At 61.2% G+C, this 18,542-nt stretch overlaps 2 protein-coding genes across 2 annotated transcripts; both read right to left on the bottom strand.

Annotated features, from left to right (window-relative positions):
• Positions 1-2,886: 2,886 nt before the first annotated feature.
• On the bottom strand, positions 2,887-8,235 carry CTDSP1 (CTD small phosphatase 1). The gene is made up of 7 exons (XM_040986513.1): positions 7,901-8,235; positions 6,448-6,596; positions 5,971-6,072; positions 5,779-5,835; positions 5,110-5,202; positions 4,773-4,958; positions 2,887-4,415 (listed from the first exon to the last, which is right to left on the bottom strand). The coding sequence occupies exons 1-7, from the start codon at positions 7,965-7,967 to the stop codon at positions 4,287-4,289; spliced, it is 783 nt and encodes a 260-aa protein (XP_040842447.1). The 5' UTR covers positions 7,968-8,235; the 3' UTR covers positions 2,887-4,286.
• A 3,258-nt stretch (positions 8,236-11,493) lies between these two features.
• On the bottom strand, positions 11,494-18,464 carry SLC11A1 (solute carrier family 11 member 1). Its single transcript, XM_040986511.1, has 15 exons — positions 18,315-18,464; positions 17,806-17,930; positions 17,076-17,198; positions 16,697-16,816; positions 15,940-16,046; positions 15,618-15,688; positions 15,277-15,344; positions 14,995-15,150; positions 14,357-14,515; positions 13,492-13,581; positions 13,233-13,352; positions 12,663-12,812; positions 12,291-12,364; positions 11,768-11,921; positions 11,494-11,644 (listed from the first exon to the last, which is right to left on the bottom strand). The coding sequence occupies exons 1-15, from the start codon at positions 18,316-18,318 to the stop codon at positions 11,528-11,530; spliced, it is 1,638 nt and encodes a 545-aa protein (XP_040842445.1). The 5' UTR covers positions 18,319-18,464; the 3' UTR covers positions 11,494-11,527.
• Between the last annotated feature and the right edge of the window lie 78 nt (positions 18,465-18,542).

Genomic DNA, 18,542 nt, shown 5'->3' with positions numbered 1-18,542 from the left:
TCCCAAATACCTGGGGATGAGTTAGGCTGAGGCAGGAAGACAGGAATTCAATGAACGTCTCACATGTACCTGGGTCCCAATCAGCTGCTGCCCGCTGCCCAGGGTGTGTGCCAGCAGGAAGCTGAAATCAGGAGCGGAGCTGCTCCCCCAGCCACCCTGGTACAGAATGCAGGTGTAACAGCAGACTAGTCACTGCACACTCAATGTGCACTCTCCTATTTTATTTTTATTTTTTTTAAAGATTTATTATTTTTATTATTTTTTTATTGGAAAGGCAGATATACAGAGAGGAGAGACAGAGAGGAAGATCTTCCATCCGATGATTCACTCCCCAAGTGAGCGCAACGGGCCGATGCTATGCCGGTCCGAAGCCAGGAGCCTCTTCTGGGTCTCCCATGCCGGTGCAGGGTACCAAAGCTTTGGGCCGTCCTCAACTGCTTTCCCGGGCCACAGGCAGGGAGCTGGAAGGGAAGCGGGGCTGCCGGGATTAGAACCGGCACCCATATGGGATCCCGGGCGTGCAAGGCGAGGACCTTAACCACTGCGCCACCGCGCCGGGCCCTCACTCTCCTATTTTAAATGACCCAGTACCCTCACCCTGCTCCCCAGGATTAGCTCCCACTGCTTTCCCAAGTGTGTGTGTAGAGAGAGCTATGTCTCCTTAGTGGGGGACATACCACAGCATTATCAAGCATCCTGGCAATGTATGTTGGAGCCCTGAGTGTATAGTTCTCATCGTTTTTCATAATTACAGGTATATCTAGTGTATGACAAGATTGATCTCCCTAGTCCCTTACAGTGACACTTCTTTCAAGTGTTCTGCCAACTACCCTCGCCCACCTTGGCTAGGAAGTCTGGGGAAGGAACTCCGAGTGAACTGCTGCAACCCAGGGTGTCTGCATTACCAAACTGTTGATTATTGTTTGTTGATTATTTCTCCAGCAAGACTGTAGCAGCTTACGCTCCTGCTAGTGGCGTTTTATGGGGGCCTGATTCCTATAGCTTGTGTGTGTGTGTGTGTGTGTAAGCAAATTGCAATACTGGCCTGCCCCGACCAGCCTGGGTTACACGTTCTCACAGCTGACATCTCTAAAGCCGCAAGTTCTGTGGCCTTCCTTCCCCACCCGAAGCCCCTCCCTGGCCCTGATGGTGGCCAGCCAGCCAGCTTCGCTTCCGCTTGCTTTATCTCTTGCCTCACACCCATCCTCCTGCCTTCTCTCTCTATTTGACCTCTGCCCCCCAGCTTAGCAAGGCCATGTGGCTGTGGTCTCCCTTAGAGTCCCTGTCTCCGCTCCCTGCTTAGCTCTCCACCTGCCACTGCCAGGTTCAGTGAACGCACCGCCTCATGCTCCATGTCCCTTAAAGTCCCTTCGTGACACCTGCAGGCACACTCCCTTGGCCTGCCTGTGCCTCCCTCCCACCCCTGCTGTGTGCTGCTCTCAGCTGTCCCCATTCATTGACTCTGCTTGCACAGTTGGCTGTCTGGGTGCACCTTGCCGGTCCTGGCCACTCTCCCTGGATCCCTTACCCCAAACGGGAATCTCCATCTGTCTTCCTGCTGGGAGGGCTTTCTGCGTCCCCACCTCCACCCTTGCAGAGATACCCAGGAGGGCTAGAGGTCCTGTCTGGTCCCACCGGGGTTCTGCAGCCCAGCAGACTCTACACTGGCTGTGTTCTTTGAGAGCAGAGGCCCAGCTGGGTCCTGGCACTGCGCCTGGCACAGGAAGTTTCCATACTGATGCGGTTGAGTTGAACTGTGTGTGGGTGAAGGGTGTGTAGGTGGCGGCAGCCGCTGCTGGGGAATCCTAACTGTAGTCTCAAACTCAGCAGTTTCTGAGACGCAAACCTGGGGCCAGCAAGCAGCGGCAGAGCGGCGCTGACATGGAGGCCAGGGACTAGAGCGGGACCTCCTCCCTACTCCCCAACCTGCCCTGCCTTCCCGGGGAAGGAGGCCAGAGGTCAAGCGGGACCGTCCAAGGCTCAGAGGATCTGGAAGCTTCTGCACAAAGGTGGGTGCCTCTTGGCTTTTCCTTAATAGCGCAAGGTGAAATGAGGTGAGGAGGGGGCAGAATCACACCTCCCCAGACTCAGGGTCACCAGAACAGCGTCTGGGAAGGAGGAATGAGGGGCCTGAGGAACTAACATTTGGGAAAGGTGCTTCCTTCTCTGAGTGGGGGAAGGGGACGGGAGAGGAGAAGGCGGCCCTTCATCTCTCTAGCCTCTGGAATGGGGTGAAGCGAAGGATGTTGAGAGGAAGGTGGGGTCAGGCCGGACAGCGCGAGCCCGGAGAGGCCCCTAGCGGCCAGCGTGGGAAGGAGGCGAGGGCGGGCCTGGGAGCTTGCCTGGGCGGTCATTTCCCGCCGGGGAGTGGGGGGGTGCCCTGCCTCCCGAGAGGAAGCGCGCCCAGCCGGGGCGAGGGGCGGGGGCAGGAAGTGGGGTGTGTTAATGGGCGTTGGGGAGGCGGGGCGCAGGGGTGTCGGCCCCATCCTACCACCCCATGGATGATGGAACTTTGGGGGGGGCCTTCTGGACCCCAAAACCATCCCTCAGTGTAGTCCAGGAACTGCCTGTACACTGGCATTTTAGCTTAATAGCATCCGGCCAGGTGCGTTCCGGGATAAGTTTGCAGAGAGCCTCTTCTGCAGGTCAGATAACCAAGGCTGAGAGGTAGAATTAAACAGAGCCACCGCACCCAGCTCACGCTGGGCTGGTAGCCCTCCTCTCCCCACAAGCCTGGGGCAGCAACTTTCTCTACTCCCGTCCACCCCTACAGGGTTTGCTGAGGCGGCCACCTAAATGTGACTCGCGATCACTCACCCCACTTCAGATCATGTCTCCTCCCCCCACTCCTCACCGTCCCCCCCAATAACCACAAAAGCAAGCCGGTTTGGGGGGTCTGGCATTCTCTTTAAGTTGTCACCACTCGGTAAGGCTCTCACCACAGAGAAGGCACTTAAATGGGAAGGCCACCCAACTTGCTCCCCCTACCCCACCCAGCTGAGGGGGAAGAGGGTGCAGCATCACCTGACATCCCCCTTGGCACTAAGATGTGGGTCCCCTTAATGGTCAGACTCCGGGCAGGGCCCAGGGCCTAAATCTCCAGCCTCAGCAGGTGCGGAAGGGGGCTTCAGAAGTAGGAGTTGGGGGACGGAGATTTTTGGAGCCACCCCCAGCCAGCAGGGGGCGCTGCAGAGTGGGAGTTGAGGAGGACAGGTTGGTATGAGGGGGCAGCAGCTTGCCCAGGCTTTCTGGAGACCCCCAATCCTCTCCCCGCTAGAAAGGATCCCACCTCCTACACATCCCCCAAAGGCACCAGAAAAATCATGTTGGTGGGGGAGGCCCCGATTAAGTGGTTCCCCCCACCTCCACCTAACATTTGGCTGATGGGTCAAGGCATCAATGAATTAATGAAATGAATGGAGCACAGAGGGTGTGGGGGGAACAGAGCCTTGGCCCAGGTTGTTCCATTCAGAAAATAGCAGTTTTTTAAAAAATGTAAAAATCCTTTCCCTCCCAACCCCGAGTTCCCGGGCCCAGGGAAGGGGTGAGAGAGTGACTTCACCTGACCCTTCCCTAAAATCTATATACACATATACATATTTATATGGCACCACAGAGGGTCCCGCATTCAGCTCTGAGGGTGGTGAAGGCACAGGGGATGGGGGGCTGGAGAGCTCTCAGTCCCAAAGGTAAAGGGGAGGGGGTGGGGAAGGCAGGCCTCCCCCGCCCCCTGCCTGGGGCAAGAACTGACCCAGGTCGAGGTGCTGCCCCCTAGGGGGATCGAGCAGGCACTTGGTGTCCACCATTCCCAGGCTGGGGTGTTGGAGGGCGTGGGTCAATGTGTTGGGGTGTGTGCCCAAGGCTTGGGGCAGCAGTGACCCCGCCCCCTAAGCAGAACTGGGATGGGCCAAAAGACCCGATTTGGCAGCAGAAAAAAAAAAAAAACATGGCAGCATGGAGAGAAGACAGAAAAGGGAGCGGAAGGCAGGGTCCCCCCCACCCTCCGCCTTGCCCCAGAAGTTGCAAAGAGGTTTGAAGGCACTGACACAGAGGGCCCAAGAGCTCGTCATCCTGGGCATAACCTCGGGCTGCTCCCTGGCAGCCCGCGCAAAGTGAGGCGAGGCTGGTGGGGGGAGACACCTGCTTCCCCAAGGCACTGAGTAGGTGGGTGGCACTGCCCATGGCTTGCTCCAGAAACAGCGCAGGTGCAGGCAGGGGCACACGTGCAGTCTGCGTGGGAGGTGTGGCGGGATGGGTGGGGCAGGTCCTGGCCCCCTGGCGCCTCACTAGCTCCCTGGCCGAGGCTGCCTGAGCACCGAGTACACGTCGTCCACCCGGCTGAGTTGCTCAAAGAAGGGAAGGAGGTCGTGGAGCTCCGTGTCACTCATGTTGTCAAACCAGGAGGCCACAGGCACCTGTGGAGATGGGGGCGGTGTATGTGACGCCAGCACCCACTGCTCTTGGAGACTCCCACCTTACAGTGTGCAAAGCACCCTAGGATCCTTCACATCACTTTGTTACAAATCCCAATCGGGATTCATTAAGCCCCGTGACCCATAAGTAGATCACAAGTAACAGTTTCAGAAGCTGAAACTGCTACATGGTCTGGGAGGGACCCTGGACTGTCCATATGCACAGGTGGACAAGGTGGAAGGGCAGTGCAAAAGGAATGGAAAGGCACCCACCAGCCCCCAGACACCCCGGGACCTGGGCTGAGGGAGGCCAAGGCAACTAAAGGGCTGATTCTGTCCCAGGTCCCCGCCTGCACTCACAGCATTGTCTGGATGGAAGACATAGGAGGCAGGCGAATTGTCCAAGATGAGCACTCGCCGGAGGTCGCGGCCCAGCCGACTCAGGTCCTTCACGTAGTTGCCCCGGTGGAACACACACGACTCCCGGAACAGCCGGGCCCGGAAGGCACCCCACTTGTCCAGCAGGTCAGCTACTGGGTCTGCATACTGGGGGGGGTGGGAAGCAGGTCATCCTGGGGTGGCAGGTGGCCCAGATAGCTCTCGGGCACAGCAGCCAGCCACAGGCTGGATAAGGTGGGAGCAGGTGGGAAGGTAGTGTGGTCCCAGCATTCCCTACCAGCTGGGGGTGGGGACTCACCTTGGCGAGGCTGGCAGTGAACAGGACACACTCGAAGAGCTCCCCCATTCGCTGCAGGAACTCATCCACATGCGGCCGTTTCAGCACGTACACCTGGGGGGCGGGCCAGTGAGGAGGTGGCTGGCCTCAGGCCACAGGGCCTGGAGGGCAAGGCAAGCCTTCCCCCTGAAACAGAGGAAGACAGCCACCCATCCCTCCCAGCACAGGTTTTTGAGCAGCTTCAGGTCCCACCTGATGGGAGTCACTAACTCCTAACTCCTCCTGCCTCAGGCAGATGAAGGATCCCCTCCCCTGGGTAGCAGGAGGGAAGTGGAGTGGGGGGGGACCAGCCCCCTTACCCCAAGACTGCAATGCACCGGCACCCGAGCCAAGTAATGGAGAACAGGCTGGACAGCATACAACCTATCCTGAATTACTTGAACTGGGTCCTGGGCAGGGTGGGGCAAGGGGGCACTGCAAGAGTCAGGGTCGGGGTCTCAAGGGAGAAAACTATGTCCCTGAGGCTCTGTGCAATCCTGGGCAAGTCTAACCCCCTCTCTGGGCCGGTGATACTGTACTCTTCTATCCAAGTGGGGAGGACGGTCTGGGGTGGTGGAGGAGCCTGGGAGGTCGCAGGCAAACGTCCACCCACCTCTCCCCCCCACTGCACCTGCTGCCCCTGGCCCTCACCTGGTGGACTACCCCATCAATCTCCACAGGGATGATGAAGTCCGCATTGTTCACCGGCTGTAGGAGGCATAAAAGGGTTGCAGGTGGCGCATGGTGGATGGGGCGGGGAGAGGGTAGAGAAGGAAGGACCTGCAGAGACCTCCCCCCCCAGGACCTGGCCCAAAAGGGTGAGGGCTGCTGAGTGGCACCCACCTTGAAGGAGCTGTGCACCAGGGTCTCATCCAGGTCGATGACGACGCAGATCTTATCGGAGTCCTGGGCCTTGGCCTCGGGGAGCAGGTACTGGACTGGGGTCTGCAGTAGTGAGGGGTGGGCTGGGTGGACATACTTTCTTCCAGGCGTGCATGCATGGGATGCTATCTAGGGGCTGTGGGGACCATGGGGGACACAGCATCCCCCTCCCATCTTTGGCACCAACCAGGAGGTTCTGGAGCAAGCCCTTCTGGCTCTGCCATTCCACAGAAAAGCTTCCCAGGGACTTTCACAGTACCGTGGGGGCAGAGCCAAGTGCTGGGAGGTGGAGCTACAGAGGCAGCTGGGATTGGAAGGGAACTGACTGCGCTTATCTTCCAAGGTCTGCAGGTGTGGTGCCAAAGTTTGAGCAGGAGCCCCTTCCCTTAAGCACCCTCCTCCCTGGGAAGAACAGGTGCCCCTGCGTCTGCCACACACCTTGGGGATGGCTCCATTCTCCTCCACGAGCAGGGGAGCCCCGCTGTGGGCTGGCAGGGCCTCCCCATCGTCCCGGCACACGCAGCAGAAGAGAGAGTGGAGGATGCCTCGGCTCCGGGGCTTCTGGGAAGCTGCTGACTTCTGCTCGCCTGCAGGAGAGAGGCCCCAGATAGGGGCTGTGGGCACGCGGGCCTGCAGAGGCAGGCATGCCGACAGTGCAGGCGTCTGCAGGCCGGAGGCACCACCATCAACAGCCCAGGCAAGGAGGACCCCAGGGTCCCATCCGAGTGAGGGGAGGCCCCCACTCATCTCTGCCCCCGGTCTCTGAAGCTCTCCCAGGAGGACTTCTGGCACCACTGACACAAAGGCACGCAGGTTAGCCAGTGCATGGTCTGGAGGGGGGCCCTGTCAGGGGACTGTCTCCATTTCTTTCCCTGTCCTCTATCACGTGGGCCACCCTTACCCGAGCTGCCTCTGCTCAGGACAGCCAGGGCCTGGGGCCCGGCCGCCCACTCCAACTCTCTCTCCATCCTCTCGGGGCCCCTGTGGGTGCAAGGTCCTCAGAAGCTGGGCCCCAAATGTAGTGAGTGCAGTCAGAGGCCTGGGGCCAGTGTCCCGCGGCCATGGGGGCTGCCCCGCCTCCTCTGCTCCAGTCACACCCAGACCTCCGACCTAGAAGCGGCTTGATTGACAAGCGCCACCCCTGCCCCTTGCCCCCTGTCCCAGGCAGGCTGGGCCCAAGCAAGTGGAGGGAAGACCTGGATGGGGGTTGGGGAAGGACAGAGCAGACTCTTTCACCCTGGCCAGCTTCACCCCGGGGGTGCAGCCTAGGTGCGAACCACTGGGTTCGGGCGTGTACACAGCCCAAACACCGGGTGCCCGATCGTGCACTCGGCTCTCCCCATGGGTGCGCGCCAGCGACTCCTAGAAGCGCTGTCCCCGCTGTCTTTCCGTGACGCGGAAGTTTGCGGGGCGCGCGGCTCCGTGTTGGCGGGAGCGCTCTCCAGGCCTTGGCACTCAGCTGTCAGCTCGGCGCCCCCTCCCCAGCCCCGAGAGGCCCGCAGCCCACTGGGGCGGAGCCTCAGCGGGTGGCCCGAAGGCGCCCAGCTCCACACCACCCCCACCCCAGTCCCAGCCCCACTGGCGCCAAAGGGGGGAGGGGGAGGGGGCGACGCCCGGGCACCGCGCCGGCCTGGCCAGCGAGTCGCCTTCCCCCGACTCGACTTCTGCCTCAGTTTCCCCACCTCGGGGCGACAGGAGCGCGAAGGGCGGCAGGCCCCGCCCCGCGCCCTCCGGGCCACGCAGAGTTCAAACTCTCTCCCGACTCCCTCTCGGGCCGGGCCGGGGCGGGCGCCCCGGGCACTAGCGGCCGTGGCCCCCCAGCACGGTCCCGGCCCTAACCCCCCGTCCTGCGGCGCGCCGCGTACTGCCCCGCTTCCCCCGGCCCCCGTACCTTTGCCCCGCAGCGGGCCCCGCGCCTCCTCCTTGCTGATCTGAGTAATGACGGCCGAGCTGTCCATGGGGCCGGGCGCACTCCGCTCCGGCCGGACTCTGGCCCCGGCGCCCGGCCTCCCCCCCGGCTCGGGCCGGAATCGGGGCGCGGGGGGGAGGGGAGGGGTGGGAGGGAGGGATCCCCGCAAGCTTCGGAAGGGAGGGGAGCCAGGTTCTTAGGGGGAGGGGGAGGGAGGGGGCTCGGAGGAAACTTTGTTACAACATGGAGTTTCCTCCCCGCGAGGCGGATGCAAACATGGAACCCGGGCGCCGTTTCAAGGCTCCCCCTTAAAAGGGCAACGGCTTCGGCGTGACCTGGACTCGGCCGAGGCTTTCATCACTTCTGGGGCCGGCTCAGCCTGTGGCAGGGGAGGCGGGCCAGCCCGGGTTCCTGCCGCGATCCTGGGGGCGTAGCCCCCTTCCTGCCGCCCTCGGCTGGGGCTGTGCCTCTGCGGCTGCGTGGCGGGGTCGCCGCCGGGCTCCCTGCGTTTCCAGCGCGCCGAGCGCCGCCGGCCAGGGCCCGCCCTGAATGCCCACGCCGGGGAGTGCCCGAGGCTCAGCCTCGCCTGCGCGCATTCCTAAGACCCGGGACCTGCCCGTTCTCGATTTGCTCATCTGGGAAATGGGTTCAGTGCTAACTGATCTGCAGAAAGGGTGCAATGACTGCAGGGGCCACCTCTTAGGGCCGTCCTGGATGGGCAGCGACTCTTTGCTGGACCCTAACTCCCTAGTGCCCTGTGGCCGGCGCTACCTGCGAGTTTCTCGGGGACTGAGGAATTCTCTATTCCCCCCAACCCCGTCTCAATGATGTGAAAAACCCAACTCCGTACCTGGGGATGCTCCCGCACACTTGCCTGACCGCTCTGTCTCGCGACCCGCACGCCCACCCCGCGTGTCTACACCACAGCGCGGTCCCTCGGGAGGAGCCGAGCGCCTTCCCGACTTGGGAACCTCACACCCGCCGACCCCTTCCTTGCAGCTGGCTGTGTAGCCACGCCCGCCGCAGGTGAGGGGGCTGTGGGGCCCTAGGCTGCGTGCCCCGGGGCAGCCCAGAGCTGCCCGCTGGGATCCCCCTACACCCGCCGTAGCAACTCGCGCCCCACCCGAGGCTGCGGAGGCGGCGCCCCCACTTCACCTCCACCCTGCGCCCCTCTGGCGGTGGGGAAGCCCCCTGCGGTGCGCGCCGCGGGGTCTGGAGGGCTTTTCTGAGCATTTGCTTTTCTAGGCCTGATCGTGCTCGCGATTTAAAAACTACAACTAGCGTCACACCCGCAAACAAGCCTCGGGCGCTTCCTTCGCAGCCCCACCCGCGCGCGGGTCGCCAGGGCGGGCGCGTCCGGTCGCGTCGGGCAGCGGGGTGCGAGTGCCCCGCGCGTCCTTCCAGCCGTACCGGGCCGAGGGGAGCCGGCCTGCTCAGGGAGTGAACCGGACGGGAGGTGAAGGACCTCCATGCCCCCTCCCTCCACCTCTACCTGCTCCCCTTCTTGTCCTGGGGTCGGACCCTCTAGGTCACGGTGCCTAGGTCACGGGCACCCTGGATGATTGCAGGTGGCGCCCTCCCTCGACCTGGACCAGGAGCCTGACTCCCAAAAGAAAATGGATGGCGAGGTGCTGACTGGCCTCGCACCTGGCCGCTGGCCTGGGCAGGCTGGGCTCCTTTGTGCCCCTTGGCTTCTCCCTCCGTCCCTGGGATGGTGAGCAGCTTAGGCGGGGACCGGACACTAGGGCTGGGCTGGGTTGCCGAGCCCGCCACCCGCCACTGCGGGCCAGGCCACTTTGGAGCTCTCGAGGTCCCGCCCCAAGACTCCTCCAGTTCATTGCGCCCCAGGTCTCTCCCAGGTCCATCCGAGTTAGGGGCGCTCCCTGCCCGCCGGCCCAGGCAGGCTGGTGCGTCGAGAGGGGTGGAGCAGGAGGTGAGGCTCTGAGGGCCAAGTGCCCCCCCTAGCTGCTCAGCCCTTCCCTCCCCCAGCCGCTGCACCCACGCAGTTTATCGGCTCCACCCGTCTGCATCCTCAGGAAAAAGTCGTGGGGGTGTCGAGGCCCCGGGGAGGGGAGGGGAGGACGAGACTCCGCTGTAGTTCCTGGGGCACCTGCCTCGGTTGGCCCATTTGCCAAGTAGGGCTGCTGCCAGGGAGGGTGCGGGGGTCACTCCACGCCCACCCCGAGGCCCGCACCCGAAATGGACTCTGAAAGAAGAGGTGTGGGGGGAGGGGCTGATGATCACGCTGGCCTGGGGCACTCAGGATCAAGGCCACTGCCATGGCCCCTTGGGGCTTCCCTGACCTTTAACCCGTGTCACCCCCGCCCCCCATCCCTCTAGTTGTCCTCGGTGACCCCCTTTTCCCCAAGCTCTGAGCTGGCTGACACAAAGGTGCAGCCCCCCGTCTGGGGCTTCCCCTGTCTTAGGGGTCCCCTGTCTTGGGGGTTTCCCATTCAGCTTCTTCTGCTCTTTGCGCGTAAGAGGGACCCCCTGCTCCTGCGACATTCCTATCCAAGTGCTCCCAGGCCGAACTGCCATGTAGCGGCTTGTGGGCCACTTGGCTGGCCTCCCCTGCCTGGCACAGGGACTGGCGCCCAATTCATGCCAAATAAACTGACCAGAAGGGGCGCAGGGAGGGGGGAAGCTGGGGAAGGGTGGGAAGACTTCTCCTCTTCACCCAGCAGCACCCGTCCACCAGGCCCCCGCCCCTTCAACACCCACGGGGCCGCCCTCTCCTGGGGGAAGGGGATCAGCCGCCCCTGGCCCCCAGCCCGACCCTGGCTGGCCCAGCAGTGTTCCCGAGCTGTCTCCTGGCGGGCCCCACTCGTCTCGTTGCCCTTTTAAGAAAGAGAAAATTCTTTTCATAAACAAGCGCCTGGACCGGGCCGTCGGCCTGGCGGGATCTCTGGGCAATCGGGGCTACTTCCAGGCGCGGCTCGCGCCCCGGGCGCCCTTCGGGGCCGGGCGACCCTCAGCGCAGCTCGGGGTCGGGGTCCGAGGGGCCGGGGTCCCCGGAGGAGGCGCTGGGGGGAGCCTGGAAACGGCCTAGGGAGCGTCGGCAAAGTTCAGCCCCGCCCTGAGGCGAAAGGGGTGCCCGGCCGTCCCCCGCGGCGAGGGAGGTTGGGGTACCGGCCCACGCGGCTTCCGCGGGCCAGCCTGTGCAGACGAGGAGGTTCCCAGGTCTCCAGGCCCAGGCGCTCGCCTCTCCCGTGGACCGGGAAGGACTGAGGCTGGGACGCCGCCCGCCCCTAGGGGGAGCCGGGGGCCCGCGCACCGCAGCGCCTGGGAGTCCCAGCCGCCAGGTCCCAGGGGAGGCGCGCCTGGAGCAGAGAACCAACCGGGCGAGGCTTCTGGAGATTCCTTGCTTGTGGGCGTCGGTCAGACGTCTGAAGTGCCAGTTAGGAGTAAATACCTTAGAGGGTCACTTTTTTTTTTTTTTTAACGCTCCAGGCACTGTATCACAAGACTCTGTATCCCAGGTTGTGCCCATTTCACAGATGAGTACACTGATACCTAGCGTAGGCTCCCAGGACTTCAGTTGGCTGTCCAGAAGGCCAGCAGAGGCCCCTCCGTCCGTAACCCCCACCCCGCCACTGCCCTCGTGCAGGTTCATCCAGAGGCCGCCCCGTTCTCCAGCCGCTCCTCCTCGTGGAGTCGGTAGAGGAAGCGCTGGTGGGAGCTGTGGGCCAGAAACATTGCTCCCTGGGCAAGGCAGCAAGTCCAGACCTAGGCGATAGAGGGGCGGCAGGGAGTCAGGTACCTGGGGGAATGCCACAGTGTGTTCTCCTTGCCCTCCCCCCATGCCATCCGTGGCCTCCCCATCTCCCAGGCACCCCCAGCGGACTGTACCAGGTAAGTGGTGAGGCCGAAATAGACCACAGCCAGCAGAGCCACAAGGCCCCAGTAAGCAGGGTGAGGGAGCTTGGACAGGTACGTGAACACGAAGTAGAGATTGATGGCGTAGATCAGCGCTATGATGCCCAAGCTCAGAGCCTTGCTCAGCCTGGGGATCGAAGGGGTGGCTCAGGAGTGGCCGAAGGTGGCGGCCCCTGCACCTCCTCCCTCCCTCCCCGTCCCTCAGGGCCCAGAGCTGGAGGCCAGTAGGGAAGGGTACACCAAGCCCCCTCTGTACAGGCTTGGCGCTGGGGGAATTCTGCCAGGACAGAAGCAAGGTGAGAGAGAGCCCCGCCCCCCCACCGCGGGCCGCTGCAGCTGGATTCCAGGCCCCGCTGCCCGCCAAGAGCCAGCTGGGTGAGCCCGGGGCAGGAGTCCTGAGTCTCTTTCAGCCTTGGTGGATCCCTCTGGGTCATGGAGTCAAGGCAAGGGTCAAGTGTGGCAAGGGGAACCTGTGCCTGGCATGGGGAGGACTCACCGGCCATTGGCAAACTCGTGCATGAGGGCAGGCATGCTGGTGAAGGTGAGAACGGGCAGCACAGCAAAGGGCAGCTGGGGAGAGCCAGGTAGGGTGGGGGGCTTGCACCTGCTCCCAGAGAGGATGAGGATGGATCCCCCTCCCCAGCCTATGCCTGCCTGGGAGCCCTGTCTCAAAGCCTTTCAAGGCCATGAACCTACAAAGCCAAAGAAGGCAGGCAAATTCTTAACTTCACGCCTCAGTCTTCCCCTGTGTAAAATGGGGGGGAGTGGCCACTGCTGCCCGCTGGGGTGCCTCTGGGAGGGATTCTGTGAGGCTGGTGGCTAAGGACAGAGCCTGGCGGGCACCCAGTACACGCCAGCCAGGCCTCACCAGCAGACTCTGCAGCACGTTGAGCAGGTCATTGAGGCCAGAAAGATCCTGCAGGTCCCGGAAGACGGCCACGAGCACAGTGGGCAGGATGGCGCAGGAACGGGTGAGGAGCACACGGGCAAAGCGAGACCACCGCAATTTCAGGAAGCCCTGGGTGGGAAGTGAGGGGTGGGGTGGGCTGTGTGCAGAGCTGGAACCCTTCTGTGGTCCCACAGCCCTGGATTCATACCGGGGGCCACCACTGCTTTTGGCTTTTGTACCTGTGAAATGGGGCAATTCCTGTCCCTACTTAGTGGAGAGAGGCAGAAGTGTGTGTGTGTGTGTGTGTGTGTGTGTGTGTGTGTGTCTGGAGGGGGACCCTCCCACAGCTGGTGGCTGAAGACTAAGCAGGTCTTGAGGCCAACACTCCTGGCTTCATGCGGGCCTGCAACTGCCCACAGCCGCCTCACTTGCCTCAATTTTCCCAGCTGGGAAATGGGGTTGGAATCCACGAAAGGGACCCCTGACCGTTTCTCTCCCTTATCCTCCCCAGAATTGTGTCCTCAGTCTGCAAGCCAGCCCATGCCCCACCTCCATCACGAACTGTCCAGCGTAGGTGCCGGTCATGGTGGAGCTCTGCCCAGCCGCCAGGAGACCCACAGCCCAGATGTAGAGGGCTGCGGGGCCGAAGACACAACCCAGGATGACGCCCTGGAGGGGGTGGGCTGTGGTCACTCGCGGCCCCACCTTCTAGCTCGATCCCTGCCCCTGGAGGGCGTGGTTGAGATCCACCCCACCCCCAGTAGGTGTGAGCACTTGTGGCCCCATCCCTGTCTGGCGACTGGCTTACTCCTCGGTAAATGTCCACGGAGGCTGTGTCATTGTTCTGCGGGAAGATTTTGGCGTAGGCGTGGAGGCTGCTTTTGGCGCACAAGTTGTGCTGCAGGCACCGGGGTGGCAGGAAGGAGAGGTGAAGCTCACAGTACAGTCTGGGAAAAGCAGACCCCCCAGGCCCTGACCCACGGCACCATCTGGGTTCAAAGTTGGGGTGTTTGCTTTGCTGGGAGTTCTATGTGAGAGCTGGGCTTCCAGCCTTTTCTTGGCTTTGTTGAGCTGCATCTCCACAGAGGGAGAAGAGGCTGGGGCTACACCTCTCCCTTCCCCCTCCAGCGTACCCCAAGGATTCAGCAACACCCCCCAACACTTCCTACAGACATCCCTCCTCAGGCCCCCATGCAGCTCAAAACGAGATCCACAGAGTTAGGGCTGTGACTTAAGTCACACAGTGAGGCGGTTACTGTGCCCAGGTACCCCCTTTGTTCTTCCCACGTGCGCGCACACACACACACACACACACACATGCACACACATGCACACCCCTGCACCTGCCTTTAGAGGCACGAAGCAGGGAGACACATAGGTCCCAGGGAGCCAGGAGGAGTAAGCTGGCTCCTCTCAGCACAAATGCCACATCCTCCAAGAAGGCTTTCCCACACTCTTCACACCCTTCCAGGTGTCCTTCCTCACCAGGGGTAGTAGTACCTTTTCACCCCTACCCCAGGGCCCCTACCACTGCATGCCAGGACTGCAGGACCTCCTGCCGGGGCCAGCAAGAGCTCCATGCTGACTGACACTCAGAGGAGCGTGGGCATGTGTGGGATCCCGTGTGTGTGTTGGGGGGGGTGTGCACAGGTGGGCTGGGCAGGGGGTCTCACCGCGGCCAGGTTGGTCTGCTGGTAGAAGGCCTGCCCGAAGACAGCCATGACAAAGAGGTTGATGATGAAGGAGACACTGAGAGCGAGGGTGGCCTCTGTCAAGAAGTACATGTTGGCTTCCCGGATGGCCACAAGGCTGGTCCGGTCTATCTCCCGGGACTGTAAAGGTCATAGGTCATAGGGGTTGTATGGGGGGGCAGGAGGCCAAAGCTCCTGCAGAGCAGTGTCCCCCACCTTCACACTTAATGAATTGCCTATAATCAATCCCAGCTCTTTTTGAAAGTCCCTACATGGCAGTCAGGCCTTGGTCAGCGCCACCCCCTCCCAGGTTGGGGGGGCCTCCTCAGTGCCCAAAGAAGGAGAGAACACTGCCTGGAGCTCCCCGTCCCTCAGCCCTGCCATGTCGCACACCTGCATCCTCTTCACCACCTTCTCCTTGCTGGAACAGTTTCTGCCCCAAGGTCATTGCACTGGCCATCCCGCAGCTTACAATATCTTGACCTGAAATCCTTTATCTGTTCTGCTCCTTGGCTCTCAGCTGCCATCACTCCAGGCTGAGGGTAGGCCCTGCGAGGCTAAGGGCTGAAAGGCAGGGTTGTACTGCTTCCTAGGAGGGGACATCCCTCCCTCGTGCTCACCTTGACGAGGGCCGAGTGCAGATAGATGTTGTGGGGCATGATGATGGCACCCACGATGGCCACAGCCTGCAGCAGCTCGGGCTGGCTGCACCCGGAGCATGAAGGCAGGAACAGGCCACGGAGAAGCGCCCCCTGCTCTGGCTGCGCCACCACATACTGCACAAGAGGAATGCTGTCAGGGGCAGGGATTGCCGGGGGGCGGGTCTGCCCTCCAGCAGCAGGTGGGCATGGGTGGGAAAGACCTTGGGAGGCAAAGGGAGGGGCGCAGTTCTGCCTTCTTACCTCATAGCCAAAGGTCAAGGCCATGATGGTAATGAGGAGTCCAAAAAAAGCTTCCAGCTTCCGCAGTCCTGGGGGATAGGAGGGGACAGACAGGGACCTACCGAAGTCCCTGTAACACCAGCCACCACCTCCAGTATGAGGCTCTAGGCTATGAGTGCAGGCCAAGTGCATGATAGATCTATCCCAGGTTATGGATGAAAAAAACCACATCTGAATGGCTTGGTGAGGCCACACAGCTAGAAGAGAGATGCAGAGACACCCAGGGCGGTCTGAAGTCATAGCTCTGGTTAGTGTTCCCTCCCCTGCACCTGCCAGTGCTGGGAAGTGAGGAATATACCCACCATAGTTATCCAGGAAGAGGAAAAAGAAGGTGTCCACGACGGTGATGAGGACGCCACCCCAGAGTGGAATTCTAGAACCAGAGAGCCCGGCTCAGCCTAGCCCAGTCTGGTCCAGGCACCGGAGCCCTCATGCCTTCTGCACACTAGATGGACACTGTGGAATCAGGCTTTGGCTAGCAGAGGCCCCAGGGACGTTAGCCACATGGCTGCCTCTCCAGCAGCAGCTTACATCCGAGGGGATGAACAGCATAGATCAGATACAGAAGATTACAAGTTCCCTTGGGGAGTAAGTGGGGAATGGGGGGTGGGGGAGTGTCAGTACCGTCCGGCTGAGAGCAGACTGAGCGCGATGGCTGTGCCAATGACCTCTTGCATATCAGAGCCCACGATGGCTAGCTCGATGGTCAGCCAGAGTAGGATCCGGGGCACCTAGTGTGGATTGTCTGCTGGCTCAGGGCTCCCCCTCCCCAGCCTTGCCATCCCTCGCTCTGGCCTAGGCTAAGCTAGACGTGTGAGACCTACATGTGTAGCAGAGCCTGGATTGTGTGGGAAATGCTTAGCCGAGGCTCCTGGGTGGGTGCTCATTTGTACAGCAGGTGCATCATTTTGAGGTGCTGGCCAGTGAAGGATGGTCCTGAGGGGGAGCCAGGTTGCAATGCTGTGTCTGATCTTAGAGTTAGCATTGCCTCCCCTTGCTCCTCCAGCCCTCCTAACATCTTCATTGCTTAATCCTCACATGAAATAGCTCAGAAGTATCTAGAGCTGTCATCTCCATTTTCCTAACTGGACACCGATGACAGCCAGTTACCATCATAAGCTGGTACCTCTCTATTTGTTTGTTTTGGTTTGGTTTTTGCTTGGCTAAGTAATTTCCATCACTTTTCATTTCCCTTTCTGTCCCTCTCAGTGAACTATAGCTTTGAACCTCAGTCTTTTCATCAGTCAAATGGACTTGTGTTAGTCCTAGAGGGGATGCAATGTGTTTACTGGATCATGGAGTCATGGAGACTTCAAGCACTTGCAGTACCTGCTGCTGCTTCTGGTCCAACCCTGCCCTCCCTACAGCCTGCCCTGCTCACCTTAGGGTAGTACAGGTGGCAGATCTCGCCCAGGTCCTTTCCTGTCACCACACCCAGCCGGGCGGCCAGTCTCTGGCACAGCAAGCCCAACACAGTGGCCCAGAGCAAGACCCAGAGCAGCTGTGACAAGGTAGGGAGAAAGGCTGTCAGCCAGAGGGCCAAAGGCCACCCTGGGGACCTAGGCACATGCTGGAGAGAGGGTGGAGGAGATGCCATGTGGCCTGGAGAGTCTTTGCTAGCCCATTTGAACTTTTACCCCTGCTCTCAGAGCATACCACCATGGGGAAGCACGGCAGACTGGGGTGTCCACCCATTTGATTTGGGCACCTCCTTCCCCAGGCAACCCCCCCCCCGCCCCTGCAGGCCCTGATTTGGTTACTTTGAATCCAGCCACGGCACCAGCCTGGAGGTCTGACTCGATGTTGCCCGGGTCCAGGAAGGCGATGCTCATGAGGAAGCCAGGCCCGGTGAAGACCCACAGCTTCCGCAGGCTGAATGTGCCCTAGAGGAAAGGAGAGGGGCTTGGGTAGAGTGGTGGCGGTGGCAGTAGTCTGTCTTAGTCAGCCCAGGATGGGCCCAGGGGCTGGAGGAGTCAGCTGGATTCGCTGAGTCACAGGGGCTCTGTCATCCTCAGGAGCCTGAACTTGACCTGCCCACTTTTGTGGTCCTCACGGTTCCCAAAAGGAAGCAGGGGGCTCCCAGGGCTGATCCCAGCTGGGGCAGTCTCTCCCTCCCCTTCTCAGATCACAGGCCCCCTTCTTGCTGCTTTCTTCTGGAACCCCAGCCTAGCAGTCTGTAGAACACCCTGAAAGGAGCCCTCTGGAGCCTTCCCTTTGATCACAAAGTGAATGCTTGAGGCTCCAAGTGCAGTTCACTTCAGGTCCTTTGCTCTTCCCTGGAAAACTCAGTTCTAGACAGACACCGAACACCTCTGCTAAGTGCTGGGGGCAGAAGCAGGTGGGGGCACTTGCCACTGGCTGTTGCTGTTGTTCACAGCCCAAATGGACTGGCACAGTTGCCGGGAAAACCCCTCTTCCAGTCTGTGAGGACCCAGAATATCCTGCCCACACGGAGCACCCCTCCCCTTCAGAAGCTTCCAGAATTCTCACCAGTTCCACATCAGGGTTGGGGATCTTTTCACTCAGGGGGCTCCCTCCAGGAGGTAACTGTGCTGGCCCTGGGCTCGGCAAGCTGGAGATGGAGCCATAACTCGCCTTTGGGGGATCCTTGTTACCTGCACAGGATCCCCAGAGGTGTGGTGAGTGCCTTGCCTCTTTCCCATGGCTCAGGGTTCAAGGCACGTATTCCAGTCCCCCACCTTCTAGCAAAGCAGAGAAGAAATCAAGGTCGCCGGTCCCAACCTTGGCTCCATCACCTCCCACCCCGAGCAGATGTTTCAGAGGCTATGAGGACAGTGGTTCTCACCTCTCGGGAATGTAAGAGAGGCTCTGGGCAGGACACGCTGAAGCCACCATATCTGTCCCTTGCCTCCTCCAGCAGACCAACAGGCTCCCAGGGCTCCCATCCCCAAGACCAGAGACATGCAAGCTACTCCCCACAGAGTTGTCAAGAGGCCATCCCCAGCATTCCAGGTCCTTTCCCATGAGCTGGTACTCACCCATCGTGGGTTCACAGGATCCCACACCTCTCTCGCCAAGATGGAGTGCTGAGGCAAGTGAGAGTACGCGGGGACCCACGGACCTCACCCCTCCTCGTCTGGCCACCTGTGACCTGCATCACTGACATTTGCACATTCATAGCTCAGGCTATTGGGAAACACTTGCTGAAGGCAGAAGTGGGCAGCTGCTGCGGAAGCATCCGGGCACCCACAGCATTTGTGTTTCTG

The sequence above is a fragment of the Ochotona curzoniae genome, unplaced genomic scaffold, assembly GCF_017591425.1.
Source record: "Ochotona curzoniae isolate NIBS_2020 unplaced genomic scaffold, NIBS_Ocur_1.0 contig_4514, whole genome shotgun sequence".
In the NCBI taxonomy this organism is placed as follows: Eukaryota; Metazoa; Chordata; class Mammalia; order Lagomorpha; family Ochotonidae; genus Ochotona; species Ochotona curzoniae.
Note: the sequence above shows the minus strand (reverse complement) of the source record. Positions and strands in the feature narration are given on the sequence as shown.